This window comes from Herpailurus yagouaroundi, unplaced genomic scaffold (genome assembly GCF_014898765.1).
Source record: "Herpailurus yagouaroundi ecotype Mexico unplaced genomic scaffold, PumYag 160, whole genome shotgun sequence".
Lineage (NCBI taxonomy): Eukaryota > Metazoa > Chordata > Mammalia > Carnivora > Felidae > Herpailurus > Herpailurus yagouaroundi.
The window spans coordinates 25,762,286-25,785,559 of record NW_024412401.1 but is presented as its reverse complement, the minus strand read 5'-3'; the positions used below and the strand labels follow the sequence as shown (position 1 = coordinate 25,785,559).

At 36.9% G+C, this 23,274-nt stretch overlaps 1 protein-coding gene across 4 annotated transcripts in view; it reads right to left on the bottom strand.

Annotated features, from left to right (window-relative positions):
- INVS (inversin) overlaps nt 1–23,274 on the bottom strand; it is a 157,327-nt gene that overhangs the window by 126,951 nt on the left and 7,102 nt on the right. For all 4 annotated transcript variants that reach the window (XM_040481818.1, XM_040481817.1, XM_040481823.1 and 1 more), the window contains one exon: nt 10,542–10,708. In XM_040481818.1, the coding sequence (XP_040337752.1) occupies nt 10,542–10,708 (167 nt within the window). Of the gene's footprint in view, nt 1–10,541; nt 10,709–23,274 lie in introns of those variants that run through there.

Below are 23,274 nucleotides of genomic sequence, written 5' to 3'. Positions count from 1 at the left end.
AGTCTAATGAAAAACAAGCTGTAGGTCTCAGGGAAATTCAATATATACTCTTTCTTTTCCTTTTAGTTTTTGATTGGTTTCCATGGGAATCTAGGCTTGTGGGGATCTCTAATCTATTCATAGAAAGCAGATGCTTGCATTTTCATGACTTAGTAAAACTGGGGGTCAGTGAAGAGATAAAGATGATTAGAAAATGACCATGGTTGTAGGAGACAGGAACATGTTCAAAACAAAATTTGGCAAGCCACATAGATTTAAAATACAATCTGCAAGGCTGCCCTGCTGTGTTTGAGGGGTGTCATAACATTGAGGGAAAATGCTGCACTGAAAAGTGGAAGTTCTGGGTTAAATTCTGAATCTGGCCCATGAGAGGGAAAACCTTAGGCACTTCTTTGGGGGTTTGACTGGGAAACTAGATTTGGAAATGACTCTAGGTCAAAAGAACCAGAAGTCTGAGAAAGTAAGCTTCAGTAAAGTACGTAAGTTATCTTCCCATGGAACATTATCAGGAACACGAAGCTGGGAATCAGAAAAACAAAGTAATTCCTGACTCTACAAGTATCAGAGTGAACTAGAAGAATTCAATCAAACTAGAACTCAGTTTACTTATATAGAAAAATAGAGGGGTGCCTGGGTGGCTCAGTCAGTTGAGCGTCTGACTCTTGATATTGGCTCAGGTCATGATCTCGTGGTTTGTGAGTTTAAGACCTGCATCGGGCTCTGTGCTGAGCGTGGAGCCTGCTCGGAATTCTTTCTCTGCCCGTCCCTGTTTGCGTGCATGCTTTCTCTCTCAAAATAAATTTTAAAAAACTTAAAAAAAAGAAAAATAGATAATATTTAACTATTCTGACTGCTATAAAGCCACCATGAAACTAAATGAATTTTTTTTCTCATTAGAATTATGTTAGAAAAATTCAAAGTAGTGATTTCAATCAAGATTTGTTGATGTGCTGTTCCTTATGACTACAAATGTCATCCATGCAAGGAGACGTACATTAAGGATAGTCAAAGTATTAAAGGACAGATAGGTTTTATTTTTTTATTTTATTTTATTTTTTTAAATTTTTTTTTCAACGTTTTTTTATTTATTTTTGGGACAGAGAGAGACAGAGCATGAACGGGGGAGGGGCAGAGAGAGAGGGAGACACAGAATCGGAAACAGGCTCCAGGCTCCGAGCCATCAGCCCAGAGCCCGAAGCGGGGCTCGAACTCACGGACCGCGAGCTCGTGACCTGGCTGAAGTCGGACGCTTAACCGACTGTGCCACCCAGGCGCCCCAGGACAGATAGGTTTTAATTTCAGTTCTCAGATTTGTTTAAAAGCAGACCAACTCTGAATGTGGTTGGAATGCTCTTGAGTGTATGATCCTAAATATCTAAAATCAGTTTCTAAACTGGAACACCAGAAGGCAGGTTCAGAGATAGTGTCTAAATACTCCGAGGAAGATGAGCTTGAAGTGTGTTTGGAAACCTCAGAAGTTGGAACATACTGAAGCAAAGATTCTTCAGACTGGGACTTTCTGCCTGCCTGGAAGAGGCCGCCTAGCTAGGGGTGAAGTCAAATGGGGTAAACTACGAGAGTTGTCTAACATCACTCATCTCAGCCCAGAGATTTTGAGAGATCATTAAGATTCCAGAATATAAGGGCTTCATACACTCAGAGTTACTACATTCCTAAGTAATGGCGGGCATCACAGATGTCTTTTGGTGCCTTCTTCCAGAAGCATCCCAATGGCCAAAACCTCATTTGCTTACTCTTCAGGTATCTACTGACTACAGAATGTGTGGTACAGTGGGCACTTAGTAAATTACGTTAAGATGAGCTAATGAGTGAATACAACTACAGAGAAGCATCCAGGTCATTTTGATACATGTTCAAATTTGAGAACCACTGGGTTAGAGTCTAGATACAGGGCTTTCATAGAGCTTCTGAAGCTAAGGCTGGGGAAATGTGGTCAGAGTGCTTCAAAGTTTATATCAGGAACTATTCTTGATTCCATTCTTCTTTATCCCACATAATATATGCTATAAATAATACATGCTGTAAATAACACCCATCAAGTTCTGGACATCTTTCCATTTTCAAAAATAATTTTTAAATCGAGGCAGAACATATAAACAATAAAGTAGATAAATCTTAAGTATACAGACTGAGAACTTTTTATGTAATGAACACACAGATCAAGATATAGATCATTTCCAGTATCCCTGGAAGCTTCCTTTATGCCCCTTTTCAGTCAATATGTATATCTTGGCTAACCATGAATCTGATTTGAATCACCATAAAGTATTGCCTGTTCTTAAAATTCATAAAAATACATGACTTCTTTCACTCAACATGATATCTGTGAAATTTATTCACATGGTGCAATGTATCAGTAGTTCATTATTTTTGTTGTGTAGTACTCCATTGTAGGAATACGTCAGTTTATTTACCCATTCGTCTGTTGCTAGGCATTTGGGAGGTTTGCACTACTAAGAATGTTTGTTATTGTATATAAATCTGTCACATACATTCTCATACATGCCTTCTGGTAGAATGAGGTGCTTATTTCTCTTCGGTATTACTGGGATTGGAACGTAAATTGTGGTGATTGTGTGTGTGTGTGTGTGTGTGTGTGTGTGTGTGTTCAGGTTTATCAAACCATTTTCTAGGGTAGATTAATCAATTTGCATTCTAAAAATGTTTGTGAGTTCCACCTGTTCCATATCCTCTCCACCAACTGGTATTATCAGACTGTTTCATTTTAGACATTCAATGATTGTGTAGTATCTCACAATGGCTCTAATTTGCGCTTATCTAATTAGTAATGATGTTGGACACCTTTACACGTGTCTTTCAGAATCTGTATATAATCTTTTGTGAACAGAGCTACATGTTTCAACATATACCTCAAAATCATTAGCATAAATGTTAAAAGAGCAAGTTGGGGAATGACACATATCATATAATACCACTTATATAAAGATTTTAAACATGTGAAATGATATTGATTATGAGTATATCCCTATAAAGAAAAGGTAGAAAAATATGCATGGGGATTGAAACCACCAAAATTAAGATAGACCGAGGAGACATGAAAAGAGGGGAATGGGATTTGGGTGGATAAACAGAAAACCTCAAGTGAATCTATAATGTTTTATTTCATTAAAGAAAATCTGGAGCAAAAAACAAAAAATATTCAGTTTTATCTCTTCTGGGTATTAGGCTACCTGAGTATTTTTATATGATTCTCTATTCTTATCTATAAGTTTAAAATAATTAATTTGGGGCACCTGGGTGGCTCAGTCAGTTAACCGTCTGACTTCGGCTCAGGTCACAATCTTGTGGTTCGTGAGTTCAAGGCCTGCATCGGGACTCTGTGCTGATAGCGCAGAGCTTGGAGCCTGCTTCAGATTCTGTGTCTCCCTCTCTCATTCTCTCTGCCCCTCCCCTCCCCCTCCTTCTCTCAAAAGTAAAATACATTAAAAATTTTTTAAATAATTAATTTACACATTGGGGCACATGTATCCCTTTGAATTAGTATTTTTTTATTCTTTGGGTAAATACCTAGTAGTGCAATTGCTGGGTCATAGGGTAGTTCTAACTTTTTGAAGAACCTCCACACTGCTCTCCAGAGTGGCTGTACCAGTTTGCATTCCCACCAACAGTAGAAGAGGGTTCTCCTTTCTCCACATCCTTGCCAACATCTGTTTTTGTTGTGTTGTCAATTTTAGCTATTTTGACAGGTGTGAGGTGATAACTCACTGTAATTTTGATTTGCATTTCCCTGATGATGAGTGATGTTGAGCATCTTTTCATGAGTCTGTTGGCACCTTGATGTTTATAACAGCATTATCTATAACAGTCAAACTATGGAAACAGCCCAAATATCCACTGACTGATGAATGGATAAAGAAGATATCACGAAAAAAAAAGAAAAAATACATATATAATGGAATATTACTCAGCCATAATATATGATGGTTACAGTCATAATATATAACTGATGGTTACCAGAGGGAGGTGGGTGGGGGGATGGGTGAAATAGGTATGGGGATTAAGGAGTGCACTTGTGATGAGCACCAGGTGATGTATGGAAGTGTTGAATCACTATATTGTACACCTGAAACTAGTATTACACTGTATGTCAACTATACTGTAATTTAAATAAAAACTTTTAAAAAGTAGACTAAAAATAAGACAAAAAACATTCGGGTATATGCAAAGGCAAAGAAAATGATGAGTAATTTGTTAAAAAAGAGAATTGAAAGGAAAATTGACCCGATTTCTTCGTCCAATAACAGATTGGGACTAGAAGATCCTGAAGGACCTTTTTATCTCTGACATCTACTGATTCCTAAAGAGTACTATGAAGTTTATACCTATATTGCAGTATGACCAATAGCGATAATGTTGATAACCTACAGTCTTAGTATATTTCTCTACCAACCAAAATGCTTTCTATCTAAGAACACATCATTCCTATAAAGCAGACAGGGAGAAGTATATTATCCCATTTTATAGATGAAGAAATTGAGGCATACCAGAGTGATATTTGATGGGAAGTTAAGCTCACAGAGTCTGGTAAAATACCACTAACAAAATTATATGGGGCTGGGGTGGATAATGAAAAGGAATAAACATAACAACCAGTTTAAATTTCAACCAGTTTTGAAGACCATACCATTCATAATAAATTTGTCTGGCATTCGAATTTATCGATTCATTTCTTCATTCATAAATTCATTAAACAAACATTAACTGAATATTTTTTAAATGGCAGGAATTGTGCTAAGACAGGAACTAACAGCATTAGTTGGGTGAAAATAGGTAAGTGAAATTTATGATGATCGGTGGTAGGCATGGAGTTAAGCAGAAGTATGTATATGTATGTGTATGTACACGCACACACAGGGATACGGAGTTCCAGGAGACTGGGAGATGGACTGTTTGGTGTGTTTGTGTATTAAATGAGTGTGTATAAAGTAAGGGAATCTAATATCTTAATATTGTTACTTGGTATTAAGTTTTCCTGAAAAGTTTCAGAGGTATTCTACTCTTCTCCTTTAATTATTTTAAGTCATTAACCTGGAAACAGCCTATCTTGAAAACAGAAAATTAATATTCAGTTTTCAAGGATGAATTGAGAATTATGTGGTGAATTAAAAAAACACACATATACGTACACAACACAACCACAGTGTGAAGCTTCTTTAGTTTTTGTGTTTAACATGATATATTTTTCAGTGGGTAGTCTTAATCTTCTCAAAACAAAACTAATAACCTCCTGAAGATTAAAAATGCATAACTATTAACATTTAATAAGATTGCCAAGACTTTTTTATCCTTATTAACAAACAAATGTATCTGTGGAAGTGAGAGAAATAGCAGATTCCCTGGAGGAACACATTTCTAACAATTAGGTATCTTTTGTGAGAAACCCAGAAAAGGTATGACTGATTGCCTTCTTGGATTAAACTGAGGGTACAAATGAAAAATAAATTAGGTACAGATGTTCAGTATATTGAGATTAATTTTATTCTTGTGGGTACCATTTTCTTAGCTGCTTGGACAAACAGCAATTTGTTTCCAGAGAAGTGAGTATGTGTCAAAGTAAGTAAGCCAATCAGCACGGTTCAATAAGTTTTTCCCACATATGTGTTCTGAAACCGGATAAATGTTTCTAATAAACAAAATGTCTGGCATTTGTACTAATAATGACTTTCTATATAAGTAACCCAAAGTGTATTCATTCATTCGGCCAAGACAGGTCAGACACTGTGTTAGGTTCTAGGGGATTCAAAAATAAAGAAAACAAAGTTCTTGCCTGGAGATCCAGTCCAGTGGGAAAGAGACAAGTGAGCAATTATTACAGTACAAGATAATGGGGCTCTAATGGAGACATGAACAACATGCTAGGGGAACAAGAGTTTTTCCTACTAATCAACCTAATGAAAGATACATAATTAGGTCACTATCACAAAAAAAGCAAAAAGATAGTAAATAACATATGAGAATGGTTGATCATCAGGTCAGTAGTAATAAATGACTATTTACATGGTATGGCTGTTGATACTTTATAAAATGCTTAGATATAAAAGGTAGATACCTTTATATCTGTATCTAAGGCTAGCTTTAATTATCACTTGGTATCTTTATTAATGATCTTTGTAGACAACTTATGAGCAGGAATCATGCTTTCATCTTTGTATTCCAAAGCCTTAGCACAGCACCTGTTACACAGTAACAGTTTGAATATATTTTGAATGAATGCATTCATGCACATATACATGAATACTGATGATTATGCAAATAGCACACTTCTGAGTTCACAGATAACAGAACCGAATGGGATAGGCAAGCCTTGAGAAGAATATTTGATATCTGATAGATCAGAGAGGGTGACTAAACAAAGACAAATGAAGTTTACACTTGATCTTAGCCAAAAGGCCGAGAAGCGATGACAAATGAAGTTTAATAGGTATCAGTATGGAGAGTACTTTTTCACCAAGACATATGTGATTCATTTTTTTATATTCTCTCTAGGTGCATAATCATGACTACATAGTAGACATTTGGCAACTATGGAATGGATGAACAGTTCTACCTCCACAATATATCTCTTAGACCAAACTCCTCCTCTCTATTGGCCTGAACTGTAATAACTTTCTATGTACCTCCTCTCTCTTCCTCTTCCAAAAGAGCTTTAGTTGTCGTATTTGTCTCCCTAAAGTACTTTTATGGTGTAACTTTCATTTTTAAATTTTCTAGGTAGCTCCCTCGTATTCAGGACCCTTTATTTATTTATTTATTTATTTATTTAATTTTTGAGAGAGGGAGAGAGAGGACGTGAGCAGGGGAAGAGCAGAGAGAGAGAGAGAGGGAGACAGAGAATCCCAAGTGGGCTTCATGCTGTCAGTGCAGAGCCTGACGTGGGGCTTGCTCCTGTGAACCATGAGATCATGATCTGAGCCAAAATCAAGAGTTGGATGTTCAACTGACTGAGCCACCCAGGTGCCCTAGGACTCTTTATTTAAAAACCATAATTAAAAGCAAAACAAAAAAAGGATTGGAGGTACACAGTATAAAAGCCTGGCACTGGAACACAGCAGACACTAATTGGCTAAAAATTAATGAGCTAGGTCGTCCTGGGACAATTAGTTATTCATATGTTTTAAAATGAGAATAGATCCCTATACAAAAATCAACTTGTTATGTACTAAAGACTTACACAGGAAAGAAAACATAGGACAGTTTTAAAACAATCTCTGCTTAGCTCTTTGGTCTCCCAGCTGCTGTTTACTGCTGGGTTTCTTTGAGCCTCGCCCAGCACAAGCACAGATTAGGAATCTGCTAACAATTAGCAAAAAATCTGTACCCAGATTTTCAAGTTCTTTCTCTGCGGTTCCCTCCTCTCCAGGATTTTGCCCTTTCACCTTCCAGCAACTGCTAACTCCAGACTCTACCTGTGGTTTCGCAGCCTCATAAGATAATCACTTCCTGCTAGGGTTGTATTCTTTTGTGTCCTACTTTGGAAGATGCCTTGAAGGAGATAAATGTGGTGTTCATTTCCCCAGATTCTCTTCTCTGAATGATTGTAATTTCTTAGATCCTGCTTATGCTGACTGCTCACAATGCCTTCAAACTATGTACATATATTTTGTTCAGTTTTTATAAATGTTTTTGGTGGATAGGTTATTCTAAAATAAGTGGTCATGGCAAGAACTGATGCCTAGTCATGAGAGTCTCTTACTGATTGTTCATTTTTCTGATTTCTTCTATCTTTAACCATTCCATCAATGGTTATTTTACATGGTGTTTCTAATGATGCCAATATCGGTTTCTGAGGGAATAAATCTGTTTATCATTTCTTCTGACTCTCATTCATGGTAGATTCCTTCCTCAAATGTTTGGTGATCTTTCACTGTGAGATCTTGTTTGGTCTATGCAATATGGGAGAATCCTGGTTTGGGGTGAAGATGTTTGCTCTAAAGAAAATTTGTGTTTGTATCTGCTCAGAGGCAGGGTGTCCCAGGTGTGACCTGGGTCATGTCATCTCCAACTATTCTTTGAAAATTATTTCTAGATCCTTCACATTCTTATTCCTGCCTGATCTATACTAGCCCTGATTTTGAAAAATAATGGTGCTTTTGCATAAAGCACAAAATCAAACACAAAACCCAGTTTTGATCTGGACAGAGCAGAATATTAAAGAATTATGACCACTCTTGTTCTGGAAATTCTACTAGTGTTAGTATAGCCTAAACATACATTTCCGCTTTTGACAAATATGCAAAAACAAACCGCAACACAGAGAAAGGGGGAAAAGGAGGAAATGTATAATTATCAGATAGTCAAAAGACCACGAAACTGGCTATTTCTGAAATCAGCTATGTAAATTGTGACATGTAAATATAGTTGTATTTATTCTTTGATGCTGTAGAAAGTCACAATTTAAATTTTTTTTTCAACGTTTTTTATTTTATTTTTGGGACAGAGAGAGACAGAGCATGAACGGGGGAGGGGCAGAGAGAGAGGGAGACACAGAATCGGAAACAGGCTCCAGGCTCCGAGCCATCAGCCCAGAGCCCGACGCGGGGCTCGAACTCACGGACCGCGAGATCGTGACCTGGCTGAAGTCGGACGCTTAACCGACTGCGCCACCCAGGCGCTCCGAAAGTCACAATTTAAAAAATAAAGGAGTGGGGTGCCTGGCTGGCTCAGTTTGGCATCTGACTCTTGATTTCAGCTCATGTCACGATCTCACAGTTGTGAAATTGAGCCCCACCTCTGGCTCCGCACTAGGCATGGAGCCCGCTTAAGATTCTCTCTTCCTGTCCCTCTGCCTCTCCCCCGTGCTCGCTCTTTCCCTCTCTCTGTCAAAATAAACAAACAAACAAAGAAAAAATAAAGGAGAAGCAAAAAGCAAAAGAAAACAATGCACTGTACCTTGTGAAGACTTATAACTAACCCAATTTCTCAGCCTTTTTTGTCACGCTACACCTCTACAAAGATGACATGGCTGTAGGCTCATTGACTCAAACCCCCAGTTTTTTCACATGACCCACTTGATGTGAAGCTACCTACATTTTTGAAGTTGGGTTTTAAATCTACATGAACCACAATGAAAAATCTAAAGTGTATCAAATTCTTAATACTAGGGCTATTTCCAATCTGAAATGTTTACTTTTTTATGATAACAAGTTAAATGGAGTCACCCCTCCTGAGTGAATAATTTTTACAGCTGACAAGCCTAGGTGAAAGGTTACAAATACCTGAACAGTAGTTAAAACAGAAATTGAAAATGAGGGAGATTTTTTAAAAAATTACTATAATGAAAAGCAAATTCAAGAGCAATAACTTTGGGAATAACCTGACAGACCTAACTGATTACAGCATATAACTAGCATATTCAGTAGTATCTCTTAATGTCAGTCTCTTTTTATGTAGTCAACTAATGAAAAAGGTATTTTTCTAACCCCTCAATTAATCAGCTATATCTGGTTCACATTTTTTAATGGGAAATAACTCTAATAGTTTCTGCTGGATCTAGCTAATTTTTATTGCTTTTTATTCCAAAAATATATGTCTAAAATAACAAAAAGAAAAATATCAGGCACTTGAAATATATCTTACACACCATAATTTTACAGAGGGAAAAATCATTTTCAGATAAAGAAGTCTTTAAATAAATTTATAAGCTTCCCATTTTAATTTTTTAATATGTTTAATCTCAAAAATCTCAGCTCTTGACAATGTCTTTAACAAACCTGAAATTATTTATACTGGCAATACAGTTTTAGATTTTTAAAAAGGTGAAATACATTTAGAAAATAAATTTCTTTTATGCTTAATGCCCATACTTTAAGAGAGACTGCAACTTTTTGTTGTAAAAGATAATTAATAGTTGTGAGGGGGAAATTTTTAAACAGTAAAAAGTACCAAAATTCATACATATTACCAATGTTAAAACTCAACCACTATTAATATCTTAGTGTTTTTTTAAAAATATTTTAATGTTTATTTATTTTTGAGAGAGACAGAGCGCAAGCAGGAGAGGGGCAGAGAGAGAGGGAGACACAGAATCCAAAACAGGCTCCAGGCTCTGAGCTGTCAGCACAGAGCCCATCATGGGGCTCGAACTCACAAACTGAGAGATCATAACTTGAGCTGAAGTTGGTCGCTTAACTGACTGAGCCACCAAGGCACCCTCTTAGTGTTTTTCTTTTTGGTCTTTGCTTTTTGCTTTTTCCCTATGCATAAATCGATTTGTAATGTGGTCTGTCATAGTATACATACAATTTTTATTACTTTTCCCTGACTTAATCTTAGATCATAAAATGAATTCCATTGCTTAAGGAATGCGGATAAGTGAATAGGGCCACTCATGATTATCTGTGCTTTATTCTCTGCAGTATAGACTGCTTCCAGAGAGAACAAATGGAACTAAGAGTCACATACTTGTGACTTCTTTACGATCTGTCTATTCCATAGTCCCGTTAATCAATGTACAAATATCTCACAAAAGGTTTACACTTCAAAGGAATTTAACTTCTCACCTTTTGAGCTGCAAGATGGAGGGCCGTTCTCTGGCTGTGGTCAGTTTTATTAACATCTGCTCCTGCCTTCAGGAGAGCATCTGCACAATCCAGTCTGTCAGCCAACACACAGTACATGAGTGGTGTCCTCCCAAATTGATCTTCTTTGTCTTTAAGGGCAGAGTTTCCTATGAGTATAAGAAAACAGTGGTCTTTGGTAATTGTTGTTATTACTAGTATAACTAGGAATACATTTGCCAACTTTATTATCAAGCTTTGTGTTAAAAGCATGAAATATATGCCATTTTTACTTACCCGATGAGACAGATATCACTAACCCCATATTACAGGAAACTGAGACTCTGAGAAGTTAAGGAACCAGTTTATATTATACTGAAAGTAGGTAGAGCTAAAACTCAAACTGATAATTGATTCTGAAGGCCATATTCTTGGGGCTTCTGAATAACTCAGTCAGTTAAGCATCCAACTTTTGCTCAGGTCATGATCTCACAGTTTGTGGGTTCAAGCCCTGCGTCGGGCTCTGTGCTGACGGAGCCTGGAGCCTTCTTTGGATTCTGTGTCTCCCTTTCTCTCTGCCCCTCCCCTGCTTGTGCTCACTCTCTCTTTCTCTCTCTCTCTCTTTCAGAAATAAAAAAATAAATATTAAAAAAATAAAGACCATATTCTTAACTACCATGTTATGCTGAATTACCATTGTGAGATACGGAGCTACTTATTTTCCCCTCTCACTCCTTTCTTTTGTGTAGACCATACACTACACGTTGTGGTATGCTTTTACAAGGGATACAAAACTGAATCATGATTGGCTTCCCATTACAATATGGAGCAAGTGCATACTACCCTGATCCTTCCTCTAATGACAACTAAAATCCCAGGCAAAATACATGAAAGGTTGAGAAAAGGAGACAAACTAGGGACTGTGGAACTCAGGGAACAACCTAATGGTGAGTTCCCTGTATTCCTTTCCCTTTCTTTCTTTCTTTCCTTTTTTTTTTTTTTTTCCTCTAAAGACAGCCTGGGTGCTAAAGTAACCCACAACCAGAAACACCAATGGGTAGATACAAAATTCCCCAGGAAGCCTGCTCTCTCCAGGATTGGGAATAGGGTAGCCCTGGGAGACTCAACCCTGTTGATTATACTTGCTCTACTCAAAGCACATACAGTGAAAGAAACTGTACCTCTTTTCCCCCTACTAGGCATGGCAGAGACTGTGGAGAGGAGCCCTATAAACCATCATGCCCTGCATTAAGAAAAGGATAGCAATGACGTAGTATCTTAGCCCTTTCCAACTAGATCAGTGGGGAGGATTATGGAGAGGAAGAGGCTGGAGAAAGCAATTTTTTAAATTGGTGCATGAAGTCATAAACAACTCTGGGCAGTCCATGTGTCAAACTAACCAGAATCAAAGTAGCCAAAGTTTTGAGAAGTGAACTCTGGGTAGAATACTGTCGAGGGTCTAAATTAGCTTGGGTAGCACACACGTAGGGCAGACCAGAAGATCCCTGTAAGAGCTATGGAAACTAACATGACATTTGAACCATAGTCCACAATTTTGGAACAGAAAGTTCATTCTAAACCAAAACAGACTGTCAGTCTATTAAAATAGGAGATTATTAAATACGATCCGGAGTCTCATAACAAAATACACAAAATGTCCAGGATATAATCCAAAATTATTAGATAAACCAAGAGCCAGAAAAACATTAAACAAAAAGAGACAATCAATAGGCACAAATACTGTGATGATATAGATACTAGAATTATCGGACAAGGATTTTAAAGTAACTATGATAAAAATGCTCCAACAAGCAATTATGAACATTCTTGAAACAAATGGAAAAATACAAAGTCACAGCAAAGAAAGACAGAATATAAAGATGAACCAAATGAAAATTTCGGAATAATAAACAGTTTAATAAACAAGTAAATAACCAAATAAAATAACTAAAATAAAAACCTCACTGAATGGAGATGACAGAGGAAAGAATCACTGAACTTGATGACAGACCAGTAAATATTATGCAATCTGAAGAAATGGTAGAAAAGACAGAAACAAAAACAATCAGTGAGTGTCAGGGCTCCATGGGACAATAACAAAGTACCTACCATTCATATCACCAGAGTTCCAGAAAGAGAGGAAAAAGAATGAAGGGCTAAAAACATACTTGAAGGAGTAATGGCTGGAAATAGCCCAAATTTGATGAAAGACACAGACCTACAAATTTAAAAAGCTGAGCAAAACTCAAACAGAATAAACCCCAAGAAATCCATGCTGAGTCAATCATAATCAAAACTTGAAAACTAAAGGAGAAAAAAATCATGACAGCAGCCAGAGAGAAGAACATATTATAAGGGAAAAACTATTCAAGTCACAATGTATTTCTCATGAGAAACTATTGACAGAACATTTTTCAAGTGTTGGGGGTAAGAGTGGAGATGAGCTGTCAAACAAGAATTCTATAGCCAGTGCTTGCTTGGGCTGAGGAATAAATAAGGCAGGCATTTGAGGGGTCATAGCTAAAGGGTATACAGGGTTTATTTGGGGAGTAGTAAAGTTGTTCTAAAATTAATCATGGTGACGTTTGTACAACTCTGAATATACAAACTCACTGAATTGTACTTTAAATTGGTGAATTGCATGGTATGGATGTATGGCAAATTTCAATAAAGCTGTTACAAATAGCCCCACTACATATAAATTAAAATTGAAAACTAAAAACATTTAAGAAATTCAGAGGAAGACAGGAAAGGGGAAAAAACAGGAATGGAAAACAGTGTTTACAAACAGTAAAGACATAATAAACTAGAAATCTTAAATCTTAACACCAATAATTACATTAAAGGTAAATGACAAAAAATACACCAATAAAAAAAGAGGTGGATATAAAACAAAGACCCAACTATATGCTATATATAAAAAAACTCATTTGAAATATAATAAGTAGATTAAAAGTAAAACAATGAGCACAGATATGCTATATAAGTGCTAGTTAAAAGAAAGCTGATTAATATCAGATATTAAATCTGGTAAAATAGACTTCAAAGCAAAGACAATTACCAGGGGCAAACAGAAACATTATATAATGATAAAGGGATCAATTCACCAAGAATACATAACAATCTGTACTAAATGTGTATGTACCAAATCACAGAGCTTCAAAATAGAAGCACCAAAAACTGATAGATGTGAATGAAACATTTGCAAAATTTACAATTATAATGGGTAACTTCAATACCCTTCTCTCTCTCAATAATTGGTTGAACTACTAAAATGAAAAGCAGTGATGACAGAAAAAAAACTGAATACCATTAAAGCAGCAGGATATAACTGATATTTATTGATCATGTCACTTAACAACAGCCACGTATATAACCTTTTAAAACACCAAAAAAACCCCGCAAAAAAACAAAAAAACAACCCACCGATGGGACCATTCACCAAAATAGACCATATAGTGGGTCATAAAACAAACATTAACAGATTTAAAGAAGTGAAGTCATACAGGGGTGCCTGGGTCACTCAGTCAGCTGGGTGTCCGACTCTTGATTTTGGCTCAGGTCATGATCGAACTCAGGTTCAGGAGTTTGAGCCCCACCCTGGGATTCTCTCTCTCCCTCTGTCTCTCTGCCCCTCCCCCTCTTGTGCTTGCTCGCTCTCTCTCTCTCTCTCAAAATAAATAAATAAACTTTAAAGAAAGAAGTGAAATCATACAAAGCATATTCTTTGACAATAATGTAATTAAATTACAAATCAATAACAGAAATATAATGGGAAATCACTGAATATTTGGGAATTAAACATCACACAGATAATCCATGAGTTGAAGAGAGTATCTCAAGGGAAATTAAAAAACATAATTAAGTGAATGAAAATAAAAGTACTGTTGTAAGGTTCATACTCTACACATGAGGGGACTTAGAAGAAAACATACGGCATTGAATACTTGTATTACAATAGAATAGGTTCAAATCAATGATCTATACTTCTACCTTAGGGCACTAAAAAAAGAAGACCAAATTTAATCCAAATCAAGCAGAGGAAGTACATAATAAGATAAGAGCAGAGATCAATGAAATTAAAATTAGAAAAACACTAGAAAAAAAATCAATGAAACTAAAAGTTGGCTCTTGGAAAACATTGAAATTGATAAATCTCTGATCAGAGTGATCATTAAAAACAGAGCAGACAGAAATTTCCAATATCAGAAATGAAAGCAGGTACAACACTACAGAGCCTGAAGTCATTAAATGGAAAATAGGGAAATATTATGAACAATTTTATGCCCATAAATTCAAATTTAAGTTAAATGGCCGAAAAAGGACACTTAGATCAATAGGACAGAATTGAGAGTACTGAACAGACTCATATATGTATGTGATCAGTTGATTTTTGACAAAGGTGCAAAGGCAAACCAATGGATAATTTTCAATAAATGGTGCTGGGAAAACCTGGACATCCATACACAAAACTAAAAAAATGAACAAACCAAAAACTTTCCCTATATTTTTCACCATATACAAAAATTATCTCAAAGTGAATCATAATCTTAAATGTAACACCTTTATAACTATATAAAACTCTTAGAAGTAAACAAAAATGACAATCTCTGTGACCTTGAGTTAGACGAAGATTTCTTAGACACGATACTAAAGAACAATCCATTAAAAAAATCAATAAATTGGATTTCACCCAAATTAAAAATGCTGTTTGAAAGGCACTGTTAAGAAAACGGCAAGACAAGCCACAAATTGGGAGAAAATATTTGCAAAACACAAATCTGATAGTCTTCTACCTAGAATAAACCAACAAAACTGAAAGGCAATCTATGGAAGGGGAGAAGATATTTGCAAATGACATATCTGATAAAGGGTTAGTATCCAAAAAATATAAAGAACTTATAAAATTCAACACCCCCCAAAAAAAGAGTTCTTACAACTGAATAATAAAAAAATACAACTGAATAATAAAAAGGCAGATAATGAAATTAAAAGATGGGTAAAAGTTTTAAAGAAAAATTTCACCGAATACGCATGTAGAAAGATGCCGAACATCATTAATACACAGGGAAATATAAATTCAAACCATGATGTGATGCCATTACACATCTATTAGAATGGTTAAAACAAAACCAAAACTAAAAACAAACCTGACAATACCAAACACTGGTGAGGATACAGAACAATGAGAACTCTCAGCCATCACTGGTAGGAGTTCAAAATGGTATAGCCACTACAGAAAACTGCCAGTTTCTCATTAAGTTAAACATAGACTTACTACATGGCCCAATAATCTCTTTCCTAGGTGTTTACTCAGGAGAAACAAAAGCATGAAAGCTGATGTTCACATAAAAACTTGTATTTGGACATTTAAGGAAGTCTCATTCATAATTGCTAACAACTGGAAATAATCCCAATTGCCCTTCTAGTGGAGAATGACAAAAGAACTGTAGTCATCCATACAGTAGGATACTTCTCAGTAATAAAAAGGCATGAACTACTGACCTACTCAACCAGGAAAAAAATCTCAAATGTATTATACTAAGTGAAAGAACTCTGTTTCAAAGGATGCATATGGTATTCATTTACACCGCATACTTGGAAAGATAAAACTGTAGGGAGAGAAAACAGACCAGTGGTTACAAGGGCTGGGATGTGAAGACGGATTGATTAGAAAGGGACACAGGGAAATTTTGGGGTGTGATGGAACTTGCCTATATCTTGATGGTGGTGATTACATGACTACATATTTGTTAAAATTAAGTAACTCTAGAGTAGCAAGGATTGGGGTTACTGTATTTAGTGTATTATGCCTCAATAAAGTTTACTTTAAAACAACAACAAAAGATACTTCCTGACATGTACTTTAAGTGAAAAAAAATTTTCCTACTTTCATCACAGACAACGATCAGGTATTCATATATAAGTTGAGGGTAACCACATACAAGTTGAAAATGAGGGAAGCCAGTTACTTTTAAGGTGCTTTGGCATAAACTCTGCTAAAGCTGTTCAAATGAAATATTTTTGAAGGGAAATATAAATGCTAGGAGAAGAAAGAGAAGGTGTCACACTTCTGTTTTAGTTGTTTTGTGCCTGAGATTAAGCTACTGTGTTAGCTCTAAATATGTCAGTATAGGGGCACCTGGATGGCTCAGTTGGTTAAGTGCCCAATTTCGGCTTAGGTCATGATCTCGTGGTTTGTCAGTTCGAGACCTGTGTCAGGCTCCGTGCTGACAGCTCAGAGCCTGGAGCGTGCTTCAGATTCTCTGTCTCCCTCTCTGCCCCTCCTCCGCTCGCACTCTGTCTCTTTCTCTCAAAAATGAATAAAAATAAATAAATAAATAAATAAATAAATAAATAAAATATTTCAATATATATTTAAATCTTGGATGTGTTAGGACCCAGAAGTACTTTATAGTTTCTTAGGTAACTCGTTTTGCTCATTCACGTTTCCATGTATCCTGGTAATAAAGCAAGAGAGGTCATCGCTTTTGAGATCTGAAAGAGACTTACAATTTGTGTATAACTCCTAGAGGAGGTAGGTGTTCTTTTTCAGAACCTCAGTTTGGGAGACAGGCAACTTCTGCATCTGATTCACCGTATCTGATAATAGAAGCCCCTGTGCTGAGTGGTAACACAGTGCTGGGTGTTATTCCCTCCATAATGTCTAATGTCTAATCCAGAAGTTTCCTGAGAGTCTATCACTGCATTTATAGATAAGGACTCACTTAAACCCAAACTCATTAATAAAACTAAACCATATTATAGGTAGAGCATGTTCCTTTTATCATTTGAGCCCTGGTGGAGTTAAAATGATACTTCTAGAGAATACGAAACAAGACCAGTCTCTAGTTGTCTTTCATAATGGAAGGGCACTCTCTGCCACTGTATTGGCTTCCAGTGTTAAGCAAAGACAGCAGTATGTAGGATTAGCAAGATGATGGTAATTCAGGTTTAATTTCTCATTGGACATGTTACTGAGGGAGAAGATTTGGGAACTGTGGTCACAAGAACACATGTTCAGAAATGGAGGCAATCATCATGTACTGGGATAATGCTACCTGACTAGGCTTCTTAGGGCCAAAGTGAAGTCAACACCATGGGGTTAATAGGCAACTGTACCTCCTAGGATATAGAACTTTAGGCCAATTGCTATGCTTTTCCCAAGTCTTCTGTAAGGTACAGGGAAACTTCAAGCCTCCTCTTCAATCCCTGAAATACTTGTTTTTGCGTGACTGGTTATTACACTTGCCGACAGAGAAGATTTAATTGGGTTATGTGGCCACCATCCAGTATGTTGTGCCTGCCTATGTGGCAGAATTTGTGTATTTGAGGAGTCTGAAAGCATGTATCCCCTATCCCTGATTAGAAAAGCAGCATTCAGCTTCATTTAGGTCCCGTTTTGAGTTGCTTTAGGGGACAGCGGCTCTATGGCTAGTTTCTGAGTAATGGGAATCCTATCAGGTTCTGAGCTTCCTGGCTAAAAGGGAATAATAACCGAGAGAGGCCTGCGCCTTTCTTGACCTACCATCCCCCCTTCTTTAGTTCTCTCAATTATAGCATTCAGCCAATACCCGTCCAGTCTGCACAACAGCTTATTTTGATGTTTGAGTGAAATAATTTCCTGTTTGGAAGTGTTTGGTAACTGCAATACGTTGCACACATGTAGGGTTTGGGATGTAAACTCATATTCACTCTACAGCAGTGCACTTAAATTTGAATTCCTGCCAGGAGCAGCTAATACAGAAAGCAGCTGACTAGTGCGCTCTGTTGTTTTAATTACTCTGGCAACTGTGGAGATAGCCTCTAATCCATGACCAAATGGTGCTTGCTTACCGGGGGCTGGCATTCTGCATGTGCTCAGCCTGAACATAGCTCAGAAAGCTGAGATGGGACCGTGACTGGAAGGCCACCGTTCCACAGCATGCAGTTATTTTAAGGCTAGCTGAAGCAGAAGAGTCTGGATGGTTAATGGGTTGGTACGTGCAGAAACCAGAGCTCCAACTTAGCAGTTAGAAGATATGACTGTCACTTACAGTGATAGCTGCTACCTAACAGCTACTGTGCCACACTGTCCGACACGAGCAAATCCAGCATTCTTTTTTTTTTAAGTTTATTTATTTTTGACAGAGAGAGAGAGAGAGAGAGAGAGAGAGAGAGAGAGTGTGTGCAAGCGTGACCTAAGGAGGGGCAGAAAGAGGAGACACAGAATCCGAAGCAGGCTCCAGGCTCTGAGCTATCAGCACAGAGCCTGATGCGGGGCTTGAACTCATGAACCATGAGATCATGACCTGGGCTGAAGTCGAACGCTTAACCGACTGAGCCAACCAGGCGCCCCCAGCATTCTTTATTAAACTTTTATTTGCTTGTTGTAAAATGTTACCTGCATGTGGCATCAAAGATGCGTTTCATCTGCTTTCGCCCACTTCATACATTACACCTTTTGTATTGCCACAATCTTGGGAAGGCGTTTGTGGTCATTTAAAAACCAAGGGCACCTGGGTGGCTCAGTCGGTTAAGCATCCTACTTCAGCTCAGGTCGTGATCTCACAGTTTGTGGGTTTGAGCCCTGCATCGGGTTCTGTGCTGACAGCTCAGAGCCTGGAGCCTGCTTCAGATTCTGTGTCTCCCTCTGTCTCTGCCCCTCCCCAGCTCATGCTCGATCTCTCTCTCTCAAAAATAAATAAACACTGGGGCACCTGGGTGGCTCAGTCGGTTAGGCGTCTGACTTCAGCTCAGGTCATGATCTCACATTCTGTGAGTTCGAGCCCCGTGTCAGGCTCTGTGCTGACAGCTCAGAGCCTGGAGGCTGCTTCCGATTCTGTGTCTCCCTCTCTCTCTGCCCCTCCCCTTTTCATACTCTGTCTCAAAAATTAGTAAAAACATCAAAAAAAATTTTTTTAATAAATATTAAAAAAAAAAAAAACTATTTGCTTAGGGGCACTTGGGTGGCTCAGGGTTAAGCGTCTGACACATGATTTTGGCTCAGGGCATGATCTCACGGTTCATGGGTTCGGGCAATGTGGAGCTTGCTTGGGGTTCTCTCTTTGTCCCTTTCTCTCCCTCTCAAAATAAATAAATGTAAAAAAATAAAAACTATACGCTTATTGTTATAAAGGCAACATGGAAACAATAGAGAGAACATAGGATTCAAAATCAAATAAATTGGTTTGAGTCTCAGCTGTGCAGTTATTAACCTCACAACTAAATTTCTTAACTTCTGAGTCTCAGTGTCCTAACATATAAAATGAGAATTATAATAATAATAAGGGACATATTACATTTTGAGATCACTTGAGATTTTATAAAATATTATCACATATTATCTCATTATAGTTGTTGTGGTATCTTAAAATAGCATTTAAACTCATTGCTATTTTGAAATTATACTTGTTAGATCTTCCATTAGACCTTGCTATTTAATGTATCAATAAAATATGATTGTAGGTATACTGCAATATCATAATTTTAAAATAGTTTGATAACTGTACTTCAACATAGCTACTTTACTTTGGATCCCTATATACCATGTGTAAGCTCTTAAAAACATATTTTTGAGAAGGGGTACATAAGCTTTACCAGATTGCCAAAAAGGTTAGGAAATTGGGGCGCCTGGGTGGCGCAGTCGGTTAAGCGTCCGACTTCAGCCAGGTCACGATCTCGCGGTCCGTGGGTTCGAGCCCCGCGTCAGGCTCTGGGCTGATGGCTCAGAGACTGGAGCCTGTTTCCGATTCTGTGTCTCCCTCTCTCTCTGCCCCTCCCCCGTTCATGCTCTGTCTCTCTCTCTGTCCCAAAAAAATAAATAAACGTTGAAAAAAAAATTAAAAAAAAAAAAAAGGTTAGGAAAAGTCCTATTTAGATAACCATTCAGTTCGTCAGTCAAGGTTTAGACCTAATCAGCTCTTCCTGTCTTGTGTTTCTCATTCTCTCTGTATCCATACATATGAATGTGCATGTGTACACAGAGATATCTCCACGCCTGGAGGATCCATAGTTTAGTAGTTAAAAGCATGAGCTTTGGAATCAGACTTCCAGGCTCTAATCTAAGTTCTGCTACTTACAGACAAGTCATTAAATCTCTCTACACCTCGGTTTCCTCACCTATAAAAGGAGGGTAATAAGAGTATTCAAAACTCTGTAGTGTTTTGCTGTTAAATGAGTTAATGAGTTGCAAAACACTTATATAGTGTCTGGCACATAGAACATGACTTTATGAAATGCTGGCTAATTTTATTACTATTATGAGTATGAGTACATACAAATGTACGCTGATAAACACACACACACACACACACACACACACACACACGAGCTAACATTCATAAAACATTTAGTGACCTTAAAGTTTAAGGTCAAGGTTGAGGTAAAGTAAGATGTTAACCTGAAATAATGTCACTGGTCTGCTACTTATGAGTCTCCTTGCCATACTAAACTACTGTGCTCTTTTGGGATGAGCACTGGGTCTTGTATGGAAACCAATTTGACGATAAATTTCATATATTAAAAAATAAAATAAAATAAAATAAAATAAAATAAAATAAAATAAAATGCCCAATTTAAACAGGTCAAAAAAAAATAAACTACTGTGCTGGGAGAGGTCATAGTCAAAAAGAGAAAATAACTCAAGAGGTTTACACTTGTTTAGAACATGGATGGGGCATCAAAAGTTGTGGTATAATCAGAATGGTGTTGTCTTGTCACTTGACCACTCAAACAACCCCAAACGCTATTAGCAGTGATGGTTCGATCAATCATTACGCACTATGCATATCTACAAATTATTCCGTTTGGTCTTCACAAAGAAAACAGTACTATTCTTCATTGCATTTAGTAACTTTTCATTTTGAGACATTTCTAAAACCATGTAAGCCTGGATCATTTTACTGTTAAGTCCAACCTGATAAAATAATAACAGTAACAAGGTCTTTTTATTGTCTACTATGTGTCAAGTATGATGCTGGATTTTTTTTTTTTTTTGAGACATACTCAGCATATATCATTACGTTAGTTTCAGGTCAACTATATGATAATTTAATATTTGTATCTACTGCAAAATGATCGCCACAGTGAGTCTAGTTAACATCTGTCACCACATAGTTATAAGTTTTCCTTGTGATGAGAACTTTTAAGATCTACTCTCTTAAAAACTTTCTTTTTTTCTCTCAGAAATTTTCAAATAAATGATACAGTATTATTAACTATAGTTACCCTTGATGTTTTACAGTCATTACCCCATTGAACGCTCACATAAAGCATTATGGTCTATGGTTTTCAGATGAGGATATTGAGGCTCAAAAAGATTAAGTGGCTTACCCAAGGTAATACAGCGAAGAAATGACAAAGCCAGAACTCAAAACTCAGATTTATGTGACTCTAAAATCCACATCTTTTCTACAATGCTACATTGTATAGTATTAATATGAATCTACTAAATTTTATTATCAACTATATCACTGGTATTCATCCAAGTTATCTGAATTTAATGTTAAGAGAAAAAGCTACATATCTACAAATGACAACCATAATACATAAGGATTTTGCTATGTATGTTTATGCTTTTGGGGCCCAAGATTGAGCCCTAAATCATCTGAATCGAGGACATAATGTTAAGACATTAATCCGTTGTATTAGGTTAAACACTAAAAATCGCTTCTAAAATGATGTCTCATTCAGAGAAAGCCTCCTCAGTCCTTCTCCAGAACAATGGACAGCATACAAAGTGTTCGATTTAATTAGTTGTGTATGTAGAAAGAGATGCTCATCTGTTTCCATGGAGTCGAACACATCACTGACATACTTCTCCATGGAAACAGACAAGGGAAAACAGAAAATGCTAAAGTGAATGAGTTTAGTGAGCAGTTGGTGAGCAAAGATTCAAGAAAAAAAATTATTCATCTGTAGTACTATATTATGAGTTTAGGAAAGAGAAAAGCAGCTATTCAGAGATCGTCAAAATGCACTAAATAAAAGAATACATAAGATACACTGAAATGTAAGATGAAACAGTTTTTACTTTGATAGAGATATACAAATATTGGGAAATGCCAGGAGCACAGGTATGACGGTCTTTTCACAGAAGACATGACAGCAGAATTCTGAAAAGATGAGCAGTGTTAACAGCTCAAACTTGGTAATGAAGCAAGATGATAGAACACAGAAGGAACTCATTTATAAAATAAATTTATCAGCTCTATGCTGGTTTCACAGAATTTTGTCCTGCTTTGTTTTTAAGGACTTTTTTTTCTTTGGGATTTAAAGTTATAAGAATATTTCAAGTTTTGTTATGCAACACTTAATTTGTATGACTGAGTCTGTATAACCGTTTTTAATTTATAAAACGCTGTGTGTTTTGTTTCCTTTGAAGGTTATTTTTCATTAAAATAATAAAGAGTTCCTTTTATTTTATTTTTAAAATTTTTTTTAACATTTTATTTATTTTTGAGACAGGAAGAGACAGCATGAACAGGGGAGGGTCAGAGAGAGGGAGACACAGAATCTGAAACAGGCTCCAGGCTCTGAGCTGTCAGCACAGAGCCCGACGCGGGGCTCGAACTCACGAACCGCGAGATCATGACCTGAGCCGAAGTTGGCCGCTTAACCGACTGAGCCACCCAGGCGCCCCAAGAGTTCCTTTTATAAGACATTTTTTTCTTGAGGTATTCTGAGTTACAAAAAAAAATTTCCAATGGAATTTTATCCTAACCTGCCTCTCAAATCAGTTTAATTTAATTCAATT